The following is a 13,170-nucleotide window of genomic DNA, read 5'->3' as shown; positions in this document are numbered from 1 at the left end:
ACAAATTTTGGGAGGTTTTGCCAGATGAATTTACTTCTGGATAAAAATATGTCTCTAAAATATGGTAGGCAGTAGGCAGACACACATTTTTTTTTCTTTTTTCTTCTTCTTTTTTTTTATTAATTTTTTTTTAACATGTTTTACTGTTTAACAATTTAACTTTTTTATTTGTTATTAATTAGTTAGTTTGTTATTAATTATTAAATATTTATATTAGCTTTAAGTTAAAAAAATGTGGTGAATTCACTTCTGGATAAAAATATGTCTCCAAAATATGGTAAAGTAGGCGCACACACACTTTTTTTTTTTACTGTTTATAATTGAATTTAATTCATTTAAATGTAATTAATTTAACATTTGTATTACATTTTATTTTTACAAATTAGAGGACATTTTGTAAGGTTTTGTCAGATTAATTCACTAAATTTGTCTCCAAAATATGGGTGAGAAGGTACAAAAAAAGCATTAAAGCAAACGCACACCTTATGGAGGTGTGAGTTAGGGAAAAAGACTAAGTAAAGACAGACATATAATTGCACACTCATTTACAAATTAATTTTACCAATGTTTCAGCAACAACCCTTCATCAAAGTACTAAATAACACTTATACATCTGTCTTTACGAAGTAACCACACACACACACACACACACACACACACACTTTCATATTTACATGGCTCTTGTAATCACATTCCTCTTCAATTAATAAGCACACATATAAAAATTAAGAAAACATATTCTCATCTGCATTTATTCTGCATTTATTCTGCATTTATTTTTACTGTTTACTGTTAACATTTTATTTGTTATCAAATCTTTAGATAAGCTTTAAGTTAAATGTGGTGAATTCACTTCTGGATAAAAATATGTCTCCAAAATATGGTAAAGTAGGCGCACACACACTTTTTTTTTTACTGTTTATAATTGAATTTAATTCATTTAAATGTAATTAATTTAACATTTGTATTACATTTTTATATTAGCTTTAAATTACATTTTATTTTTACAAATTAGAGGACATTTTGTAAGGTTTTGTCAGATTAATTCACTAAATTTGTCTCCAAAATATGGGTGAGAAGGTACAAAAAAAGCATTAAAGCAAACGCACACCTTATGGAGGTGTGAGTTGGGAAAAAGACTAAGTAAAGACAGGCACACTCATTTACAAATTAATTTTACCAACGTTTCAGCAACAACCCTTCATCAAAGTACTAAATAACACTTATACATCTGTCTTTACGAAGTAACCACACACACACACACACACACACACACACACACACTTTCATATTTACATGGCTCTTGTAATCACATTCCTCTTCAATTAATAAGCACACACATAAAAATTAAGAAAACATATTCTCATCTGCATTTATTCAAGTTCGTGCCTCCTAAACTAAAGTGACTTATAATATCAATAGCACCTTTAAGAGGCTGAAAATATAAATATGTCTTAAAATATATTGATAATATCAAATATAAACCTGAAAAACCACAATCACATTTTCAGCCTCTTATTAAACGTTCTTGCTTTTTTGCACACATCATTAAAACTAAACCAAACTATTTGTAGAAACATTACGATTAACAGAGATATTAAGTTGAAAACATGTTTGACTCAAAACAAGCTAGATAAAAACACTACAACTATGACCGAATGGAGGTTTATCATTATTTTACACTATTAAAGACAAAATAACACAATGATGTAAGGCTTTGCTGTGAAACTATAACCCAGCTAACAGAGAATGCTCCTGTAACGTTTTTTGAAAGTTACGTTTATGGAATGTTTATGTAATGTTCTTATAACATTATTAATAATTGATATACATTCTCTTATTGTTGAGAAAATGTTCTTAGAACAACATTCTCAAAACGTCATTATGATGTTAATTGCACATTCTCAGAACTTCTTCAGTAACAACAATAGAATGTTTTCATAATGGTTTCAGAATGATAGAATGAAATGTTTTTCTAACGTTTGAATAATGAATTAAAAACATTCTTTACATATTTAAAAATTCATGATTTAAATGTTGAAAAAACATTCAAATGTAACATTTTTCAAAATGATAGAATGGAATGTTTCACTAACGTTCACATAATCAAGAAGAAACTTTCGTAATACTGGATGTTTTGAACGTTTCAAGATAACATTTTCATGGGAAAGAAACATTGTCAGAACATCTTTTTTGTTAGCTGGGTAGATGCATCAGTTCCTGTCATAATTCTGCATTATTATTTTCAGAGAGATGCAGATATTGGCTTCGTTCCTGCACAGTAAACACATATGCACTGTGATGATCAATCAGCAGGCTGTGGCGATGTTTGCTGCTCCTGGTTTCTGTCATCCTAGTGTCTGTGAAGAGAAGGATTGCAAGTTTTTTCTGACATGACTGACACATGAAGTGGTGTTATTAGGTAGGATGAAGAAAGCGCGTCACTTACGCAGACATGCTGCAGCCGGACACGTGCGCGTAGTTCCCGGTGTAATGAATGTCACAGCGAACCACATTATTGCTGAAGTCTGACTCTGACACCTGGAAGCCTGGGTTCACTGTAATCTGAAATAAAGCACATCAAATCCTTGAGAAAATCCTCAAACAAACACCAGCTTACACGGAGGGTTTCTGACCTTCAGAGTGTAGCGCCCCGGCTGGACGTCTGTGATATCGATCCACTGACAGTCGATGTCCGCGCTGTAGGTGTCGTAACATCCGGGACTCAAACCCTGCAATGGAGAAAATCACACGGCAGAATGATTACAAAACGCTACACGTTCTCTGTCATTTGTGCTGCTGCTGGACCAGCAGTTAAATGCGGGTTTGTGTAAAGCTCTGGCTCTGCTGTCCGTATTGTTGGGTAATTACGCACCTGCGTGTGGGACGTGCAGGCGTAGCGGCGGTAGTATCCGGGGTCGCAGGACGTGTCCTCCAGACAGAAACTGGCTTTGTGACCCTCGGCGACGCGCTGCTGCGTGCTCGAGTCCAGCAGGTCATAATGAGAAAACTCATTCATGCTGTGATAGTGACTGAGCACAACAAAACATCATCATCACACCAACATCTCATCTGCACAAACTGCCATCAGCTATACAGATGCTTTCATCTTGTTTTAGTTTATTACGTTTTGGTTTATGTCTCTTCTGCTCACCAAGGCTGCATTTATTTGATCAAAACTACAGTAACAATTTTGAAATAGTTTTGTAATTTCAAATAGCTGTTTTCTATGTGAATATCTGTTGAAATGTAATTTATTTCTGTGATGTGCTGCTGAATTTTCAGCATCATTACTCCAGTCTTCAGTGTCACATGATCCTTCACAAATCATTCTGACATGCTGATTTGCTGCTCAAGAAGCATTTCTGATTATTAGCCATGTTGAAAACAGTTGTGCTGCACAATTTTTGTGGAAATTGTCATACATTTTATTTTTCAGGATTCAGATGAAGGTTCAAAAGAACAAAATTTATTTTTTGTAACACTGTAAAAGTCTTTACTGTCACTTTTGATCAATTTAATGTGTACTTGATGAATAAAGCATGCATTGTTCTAATTGTTTATTCTTGTTTACTTATATAACAATATAAATATTTTATTGAACATACAGCAGCATCACATGCAGCTTTAACAGTTATTCTATCAAATGCCATGAGATATATGTGTATTTGTCCTCACTTGTGACAGCTGTGCCATTCCCAGGCGTATCTCGGTCTGCTGGGCAGAAAGTCTGCAGTTCCTTGATTCTTCACGCGCTGTGGGAACCTCAGCAGGACCCTGGTGTCGTAATCTCGAGCATTTGCAGCCGAACTGAGGAACACAGCAGGAGATTTCACAGATTTTTCAAATCAGCAGGTTCAGCAGAAAAAACTATGAAGAAAGAGCTCTGGCTCTGCAAAGTTACTGAGTGACTTTGTGGCTCTTAGTAGATTACAAAAGCTCTTGCTGTTTGATTACAGGTTCTTCAAGGCAGTGTTTTGGGTTTGTTAAAGCATTTTCTCCTGCAACCTCAGGCTGTGAAACTTTTGCTGCTTCTACTTCACATCCTCAACATCCCAGCCAACAGGGAACTCTCCTGTGACTTTCACTAATGTTTTTTGAAGGTTATGTAAATGTTAAGACAAAACATATTTAAAATAATGTTTATAACATTATTAATATTAGATTTATTAGATCAGTAAGACTTTTTTTTTTTAACAAGTCTCTTATGCTCATCAAGTCTATACTTTAAAATATAATTTATTTCTGTGATACAAAGCTGAACTTTCATCAGCTGTCACTCCAGTCTTAAGTGTCACATGATCCTCCAGAAATCATTCTAATATATTGATTTATTGTTAGAATTGTCAGTGTTGGAAACAGTTGTGCTGACAAATATTTTATTGGAATCTGTGATTCTTTTTTTCAGAATTCTTTGATGAATAACAAGTTATAATAAACAGCAGTTTTAACTATTTAAATCTATGTTATCACTTTTTATTAATTTAACATATCCTTGGTGAATAAAACTATAAATTTCTTTCCAAAAAGACTGAATAAAAATGACCCCAAATTTTTGAACAGTAGTGTATATTGCTAGAAAACTTTTCTATTTTAAATAAATGCTGTTCTTTTTAACCTTTTATTGATCTAAGAATCCTGAAATAAAGTGTCACAGGTTCCAAAAAAAAAAAAAAACATTAAGCAGCACAACTGTTTCCAGCATTGATAATAAATCAGCATATTATAGTGATTTCTGAAGGATCATGTGACACTGAAGACTGGAGTAATGATGCTGAAAATTTACCTTTGCATCACAGGAATAAATTACATTCTAAAATATATTCACATTAAAGCTATTTTAAATTGAAATAATATTTAACAATATTACAGTTTGTTCTGTATTTTTGATCAAATAAATGCAGCCTTGATGAACATAAGAAAAGTCTTTAAAAAACATTACAAATCTTATTAATCCCAAACTTTTGAGCAGCAGTGTATGCTCTCCTAATGTTAAAGAAATGTTCTTAGAACAATGTTCTCGCATGTTCTCAGAAGTATGTTCAATAAAAATCTTCAGTATTAACATTCACAACCAAGAAAAAAGTTCTTCATTCAAATATAACATTCTTCTAACATTTCCAAAATGACTCCTCTAACATTCACATAACCAAAAGAAATGTTTAAAAATAGATGTTTTGTTTGTTTAAAAACACTGAGAAATTATGTTTTCCTACTGTTTTCAGAATGATGGAATGTAATGTCTGTCTAACGTTTGCATAACCAAGAAAACATTTTCTTTAAATATAGAAACTGGTGTTTAGAGAACAATTATTAATATATTATTAATACATTAAAACATTATCAATACATTAAAAAACAGGTCTTTCTGAAAACGTAAAAAACATTAAGAAATAATGTTTTCATAATGGTTTCAAAATGTAACGTTGCTCTAACACTCACATAACCAAGAATAAATGCTCTTTAGATGTAAAAAAAACAACAACAACAACAACAACAACAACAACAAAAAAAACAATGAAACGTTCAAATGTAACATTCTCAAACCATTTTAAAAATGATACAATAGAATGTTTCTCTATCCCCTGGAATGTGATTTCTAACGGGCTAGTTTTGAGCAGCAATTGGGCTGGTTTTGTTGTGAAAACATGGCAACCCTGGCACTTAGATAACATTTTCAAAATTATAGAACTAACGTTCCTCTGATGTTCACATAACCAAGAAAAAAATTATTAAGACATTAAAAAACTGGTCATTCTGAAAATGTAGAAAAAATACACTCTTTTCATAATGGTTTCAAAATGATAAAATGTAACCAAGAATAAATGTTCTTTAGATGTAAAAAAAAGAATGTAGCATTCAAATGTAACATTCTCAAACCACTTTAAAAATGATAGAATGGAATGTTTATCTTTCCTTCACCGTAACCAAGAACAAACATTCTTAATTCATTATAAGAAGGTCATTAGAACCTGGCCAGACAGTTCTCCTCGGCAGCGCATCTGAGGTTGTACATTGGCACTCTCTGGACATACGTGGACACCTGGATCATGTAGGGATCCACCACCAGATCGGGGAGACCTGTGGACAATTAAGAGAGAGCCTTTCCTAATAACCATCATCATCATCATCATCTTCATCATCATCATCAAAGACATCTCTTAAACACACGTTCTTCTCACCGTTCTGGAAGTATCTGGTTCCGTACCCGTTATGCCTCTGCGTGCTTCTCGGTCTGTAGTACGAGTCGTAGTAGTTGTAATATGGATTTTGAGGACTGCTCCTGACGGGTTTGTAGGGATCGTACGGGTCATCGGACACCATCCCGTCTTGAGAGTTTGCGCTCGCGCTGGTGTTCTGCCGGTCTGTGATCCCGGCCACCGGCGCAGGTGCTGCTCGGTTCGCCTCTCTCCGTACCGGCGGCACGTACTGAGATCCGGGGCTCACCAGGTGATGCATGCGCCCGTTATTCGTCCATCGCGTCCGCGCGCGCTGCGCACCTGCCGCCGCTCTCGATCTCGGGTGAAGCTGAGAGAAAACCGTCAGAACGCAAGCAGAAACACACAGGAACAGCAGAACGACACCGAACCGCGCCATAGTCTGCGCAAAACCGGCGAGAAAACGCGCCGCGAGCTCAGTAGCAGCAGGACGTCGCGCGGGATGTTTGAGAGTGTGCTGAAGATCAAGATCAAGATGATGATGATGATGATGAAGATCAGATGAGGAGGAGCTGTTGAAGCTGCTGCACGTGCTCAAGTTTTACAGTTTCTGGACCAGTTTCAGAGTTACACAAGTGACACACTGGTAACAACTAAAACCTCATGATATAATGAGCGCAGAATACACAACAACAGCATTAGCCTATATAAATACAATAAACGCATTCTACAGAGTTCCACTGCATTAGTAGAATGATTGTTAATTCGACAATTTACTAATAATATTAATGGGTCAGTTCACCAAGAATAATCATTTACGCACCCGTTTGGTCTTCCAAGCCACTATGCCTTATTCTGTGGAACATAAAAGAAGATTACAATCATAACATACAATGTTTCCATCTAACATGTATTTTGAGCTGCAGCTCGTCATATTAATGGAATATTTCACTAGTTAACAGTAAACCGGTTACCTCACCTAAATGTGTTCGTAGATTTATGTTGAATGTCATCTTTGGAATGGAAATATTGATATTTTACTTGTAAACATCATACTTTTTTCGCTTATTTCAGTTAGTGTCATAAAACGAACGAGCTAAGCCAGTAGTAGTACTGACAGTGTCGTGAAACATGACTGAAGACGCGAAAAGTGATTCAATTGAGCGAGTCATTTACGCTGGAACCGCTCAGATTGATTCAAACTCGTGACTTCGATCATTTAGTTCAAGCGATTCACTAGCAAAAAACAGAACTTAGATTTTCAAACTTACACATCGCTTGTAATGATTTTAAAAAGCACGTGTAGTGATGGGTGAAATAAAGCTTTTCAAAACTCCGAATCAGCAAACTATTGCGTTGCAAAATGATTCACTGTTTTGAAGCGCTCCAGTCGGTTCGTGTAGCCTATCGCGAATCATTTCAGATAGGGACTTCAAAGCGGGTTCGCGATTTTTTTATTCAGATCGAGAGTTTGGAGCACGAATCGCGAATCATTTGATTTTGATTGGAACTTCAGAGCGGGTTCGCGAATCATTAGATCAGTGGCGGTTCTACACTGAATTGCGCCCCAGGCGAGACTCCCTCCTGGCGCCCCCTCATCCCCAACCCCATCATATAATATTTATTATAGAATAAATATAGGATAAATCACACTTAAGAAAATTAAATTATTTATTTCACTACAGAACAGAAAACACAAACTGAAACTAAAATCTGAGATTTCTGGCCTTTGTAGATGCAAAGTCATCAATAATGGCATCATATGAGATATGCTCCCCTGTTGAATGGTATTGGTTTTAATGGTAATTATAACAGTGTCTGCTTGTATATGATGGATTCTATTGGTGGGTGGGATGGTAGATCCTATTGGAAAAGTGTCCAAAACACACTACAATAAGGAATTTTGTAATAGTTTCACTTGAAAAAGTTAATGGTTCATAATATATATGTATATTAGGCTTTTATTGTGTGTTTTTTTTTGTTTTGTTTTTTTTAGCAAGGTAAGCATGGCAAGCATCATAAGCAAGAAGGCTAACAAACCTAAGAGTTAACGTTATACCACTAATTAACATAATGACATGAATACCTTAATCATACAGAGAGAACTTTGTTGCATACTTTTATCTTTTGCCTGTTTCTCCTCATCTTCTTTTCTTTTTTTCCTAAATTGGGCATCTGGCAGCTTTGGCCTTTTTCTCTCCATCTCTGTGTTTACTTTGTAATCGACAGTCAACAGATTTCCCAACGCTGTCACTCACGACCAGAAGTCAAGACTAAACCAATTCACCTCCACATCATAATCGTTTTTTATTACCTATTTTATTAGCAATTTCACACAATTAAATGAATAAAAAAGTGCAACTTATTGGTCTGTGCTTATCATTTTTTTTCTCCTTTTTTCAAAGTAATATTTTGAATTAAATGTGCGTTATTTGTAATAAAGTCAGGTGTCACTGACATAGTTTAGCCCACCTCCTTGTCCGCTTCATTTGGGAGAGGTGAACCCCGACCCCCTCCCCTCCCCTCATCCCCTCTCCTCTCCACTCCGCTAGTAGTAATTTTTGGGCAATACTATTTTGGGCAGATGAGGTAGTATGCACATTATTGGGACGCAGGTAAAGAGTTTGGATCGGAAACATTTGATGAGAATCTGAACTTCTGAGTGGGTTCGCAAAAATCGTTTGATGTAGATCTGAACTTTTTTGTGGGTTCGCAAATCATTTGAATCAGATCGGAACTTCGGAGTGGGTTTACGAATCATTTGAATCAGATCGGAACTTCGGAGTGGGTTCGCAAATACTTTGATGTAGATCTGAACTTTGGAGTGGGTTCACAAATCATTTGATGTAGATCTGAACTTTGGAGTGGGTTCGCAAATCATTTGATGTAGATCTGAACTTTGGAGTGGGTTCGCAAATCATTTGATGTAGATCTGAACTTCGGTGTGGGTTTGCGAATCATTTGATGTAGATCTGAACTTTGGAGCGAGGATCGCAATTCTTTGATTCAGATCGGGATTCGGAGCGCATGGTTACTAGTGTAGTAACCATGTTTTTTTAGTGTATTTGTTAACATTTGTATAACCAAATTTTTTTTCTACAAATACCATGGTTAAACTATGGTTAGTGATTAATTTGTTACCATTGTTTAACTATATTAACCATGGCTTTTTTTCCTGCTTAATTTTAGTAAGAGATGTGTTGCCAGGTTAATAATAAATGTAATTAATTTATGTAAAGAGGACACTATATATCTATATAGCTTCACTTGTCTATATCAACTCTGAGTAAAGAAAAGAGAAGTTTAGAGCCACATGTTAATCAATTCATGTTTAGTAAGAGACAGACTTACAATTTAGAATTTCTGCAGTTTTATAGCTCTGAATTATGAGCTTTAAAAAAGTCACAGTTACCTCTATTGTTTATTAAAAAACAGAACTGCAAGATGTAAATTCAGAATTGCTAGAACTGTGAGATAAAAAGTCACAATCACCTTTTTATAATTTATCCCATGGCAGAACTAAGCTTTCATAGAGAAAAAGAAATACTGCAGCATTTTATATATTGTCACTTTGGGAGCAGAAAAACACATTTCCTTAAGGGTCATTCGCCTCATTGTGCTGCATTTACAAAGTCAGATTTCTCCAAAATATCCTGAGTCAGTCAGTGAAAGGATGCTTTGATATATAAAGTGCCTGTTGTCAAGCTTCTATTTATAATCAAAGGAGAAAAACTCAGTAGTAGTAGTAAAACGGTAGTAGTAAAATCCTACAACTGTGGTATTTCAGGAGCAGAAAGTGTTATTTGTTTGTCACCTTCTCACTGTCTTAAATGAAATTGTGGAATTCTGGTTTTGGCTGCTGGATTTGAGTCTGATGTTATTGTGGTGACAGAAATTTCTTCTGTCCTTAACAACAAACAATAGCAGCAGTGAAACTTGAGTGATTCAAAGCTAGAAGCGACACAGTGAACCTGCGTCCATCTGTGTGTTAAACAACTTTATGGGTGTGAAGAGGCCGTGTGAGGATGACCTCTGCTCATTAAACTCAAATAAAACGCTCGTCTTACGCCACATGTGGCATCAGAGCTCGTGTAACACAGTGGGACGTCAGTTACACTTACGATCACGTGACGCGTGCGTTCCACATACGTGAGCACAAACTCTTCTGCACCATATATACACTGCATAAACAGCCACTGCATTCAAGTTTGACTAAGTATAGCAGCTAACTAAGGGTGCATTAGTTTCAAATCTATGAAAATCTATGTTTTTATGCAGCTGATTTAAAGCAGTTCTGACCAAAATCAAGCGACTAGCTTGTAAGACTAGTCTAAGCAGTTTATTGCAATTCATTTCAATAAGTGAAGTTTCATAAATTCAACAATGCAATAATTCATTTTATACGGGATGCGTTCACATGCAGTCTTGTTTCTGCTACAGAAAGAAAACACAATTCATCACACAAATTTGTGTTTTTTTTCCCAAAATTCCCCCCAAAAAAAGATATAAAGTCAGAATTGTGAGATTATGAGATTAAAAAGTCACAATTACCTTTTTTATTTTGTGGAGGAGAAAAAAAGACTGAGACTTCAAAGCGGGTTCATGAATTATTAGATTCAGATCAGGACTTTGGAGAGGCCATTGTGAATCATTTGAATCAGAACGGGACGCCGGGGCGCATATTGTAAATTATTTGATTTAGATCTAAACTTCAGAGTGGGTTCGCAAATCATTTGATTCAGATTGGGACTTCGGAGTGGATTTGTGAATCATTAGATTAAGATTGAGACCTTGGAGCATGTATCGCGAATGATTTGATTTAAATTCGAAACTTTGGAGCAGGTTCGCAAAGCATTTGATTCAGATCGGGACTTTGGAGTAGATTTGTGAATCATTTGATTCAGATCGGGACTTTGGAGCGGATACACATATCATTTGATTTAGACCTAAACTTCGGAGCAGGTTCGCAAAGCATTTGATTCAGATCGGGACTTTGGAGCAGATTCGTGAATCATCTGATTTAGATCAAAACTTCGGAGCAGGTTTGCAAAGCATTTGATTCAGATCGGGACTTCGGAGAGAATTTGCTAATCTTTTGATTTAGATCAAAACTTCGGAGAGTGTTTGTGAATCATTTGATTCAGATCAGGACTTCTGAGTGTATTTGTGAATCATTTGATTCAGATCAGGACTTCAGAGAGGATTCGTGAACAATTTGATTTAGATCAAAACTTCAGAGCAGGTTCGCAAAGCATTTGATTTAGATCAAAACTTCAGAGCAGGTTCGCAAAGCATTTGATTTAGATCGAGACTTTGGAGCGGGTTTGTGAATCTTTTGATTAAGATCGGGACTTTGCAAATCAGTTGATTTAGATTGAAACTTCAGAACACGAATCGTGAATCACGATTAAGATCAGAACTTTGGAGTGGGTTCGCAAAGAAAAAAAGAAAAAAAAACAGAATTGCAAGATGTCAGAACTTCGATAAAGTCCTAATTCATACTTTTTCTCAGAATTTTGAGCAAAAAAAAAAAAAAAGTCGAAATTGCAAGATACAAACTCAGAATTGTTTATTATCAGAATTGTTTATATCACACTGTTCAGATTTTCTTTCCCCAGAATTGCAAGAAAAGTTGTAATTACCTTACTTTTTAGATGGGCGAAATATTCAATATATATTCACCACATGATTCAGCTGTTGCAGAAAACACATTAATGGCCTACAGTACAGTCTGAATCAGAATACAGTGTTATTTACAGTGTGACAACATGCCCCATATTAGAGGTTTCTGAGTGTTAAGTAATCAAGAACATACAGAAAATATTTCTGAAAGACTTTCAACAACAAACCTATCCTGAGAAACAGTACAGTGAGTAGCACTGCATTATGGGAGACCTGAAACAAAAAAACTAAAGTGTCTGCCGCTGTATTTGCAAACATGAGTAGATCCATCCACAGCAGATGTTTGTCTAAATCTCTGAATCTTCTTGCTGTCATTTGTGGTTTGTCTTTTGTTTGCTGCATCATTAAAAACCTGTGTGAGTGTTACAGTCACAATGAAGCATTAAAGGCCTTCAGTGACATGAGCTGGTGTGAACGTGATTAAATACACGATTTCAACACCCTGGATCAACACAACAGCTCAGTGAAAGCTGAGAATCTCCTGAACGAGACACTTTTTATACGGGGTGTAAAGATCAAAGGCAGCGCGCTGTACCGCGGCGAATATAACGGCCTGCAGGTCGACATCTCAATGAGCTGCAGATGTGTGCCATTGATCTGAAGACTTTAATCTGCATTCTAATGAGGCGGCGCTCTGCGGGGAGACGGGCTACTGCTCACACACAGGACATATAAAAACATGGAAACTCAGCGCGCCCCATCCCATCAGCCACTGTAAAACACCAGTGGGACGTTCTGCTCATTCAAGCCATCGAGAGCTGCTGACGGCAAACCTCACATTTTCCCTCACATCTTTCACTAGCGTTACATAAATGTTAGGACAAAACGTTCTTCAAGTAATGTTGATGAAACATTCTTACAACTTTGCTATGTTGGCTGTTATACTATTTCCTCCTCTGAGACTGAAATTTCTGGCTGTATTTCCTCCTAGGGCTTTAGTGCCACACACACCAAACTCCAAAAAGACCTTTGCCTAGATCTGTAGTTAGGGCCCAAGCATCAGTACTAACCAGTTCTTCTTCTACAAAATGAATTGCATTTTTGAGGGCCTAAACATGCTCGAAAACTCATGAAACATTGCAGACATGCCAGAAGATCTGATATGGGTTTCAGAAGTGGGTGTGGCAAAATGGCCTTTGTGACATTAAATTGTAAATATCTTTTTAAAGGGCGTTAAAGGGCATGTCCGCAGCGGCCTGACAAACTTCGATATTTCGCCATGAAACAGGAAGTTCTTATAATTCAGGCATACAATGTCAGATGTGCACCAAAACTCACATGTTTGATAACAGTCCTGATCTGAAGAGATCTACATGCCCATATTCAGTTA

The 13,170-nt window shown here is 36.2% G+C and overlaps 1 protein-coding gene across 1 annotated transcript; it reads right to left on the bottom strand.

Annotated features, from left to right (window-relative positions):
• Positions 1-1,014: 1,014 nt before the first annotated feature.
• Positions 1,015-6,688, bottom strand: LOC127169983 (protein-lysine 6-oxidase). Its single transcript, XM_051117705.1, has 7 exons — positions 6,183-6,688; positions 5,973-6,081; positions 3,679-3,810; positions 2,876-3,032; positions 2,637-2,732; positions 2,450-2,565; positions 1,015-2,360 (listed from the first exon to the last, which is right to left on the bottom strand). Exons 1-7 carry the CDS (start codon positions 6,595-6,597, stop codon positions 2,354-2,356), a joined length of 1,032 nt encoding a protein of 343 aa, XP_050973662.1. The 5' UTR covers positions 6,598-6,688; the 3' UTR covers positions 1,015-2,353.
• Between the last annotated feature and the right edge of the window lie 6,482 nt (positions 6,689-13,170).

The sequence above is a fragment of the Labeo rohita genome, chromosome 8 (assembly GCF_022985175.1).
Source record: "Labeo rohita strain BAU-BD-2019 chromosome 8, IGBB_LRoh.1.0, whole genome shotgun sequence".
Taxonomy (NCBI): Eukaryota; Metazoa; Chordata; class Actinopteri; order Cypriniformes; family Cyprinidae; genus Labeo; species Labeo rohita.
Note: the sequence above shows the minus strand (reverse complement) of the source record. Positions and strands in the feature narration are given on the sequence as shown.

Excerpts from the sequence above, each read along its gene's own strand:
- LOC127169983 (XM_051117705.1), bottom strand. The coding sequence starts at position 6,597 with ATGGCGCGGTTCGGTGTCGTTCTGCTGTTCCTGTGTGTTTCTGCTTGC. Across the intron at positions 2,733-2,875 it reads CCTGCACGTCCCACACGCAG|GGTTTGAGTCCCGGATGTTA; the intron begins GTGCGTAATTAC and ends TCTCCATTGCAG. Across the intron at positions 2,566-2,636 it reads CGGGGCGCTACACTCTGAAG|ATTACAGTGAACCCAGGCTT; the intron begins GTCAGAAACCCT and ends GCTTTATTTCAG.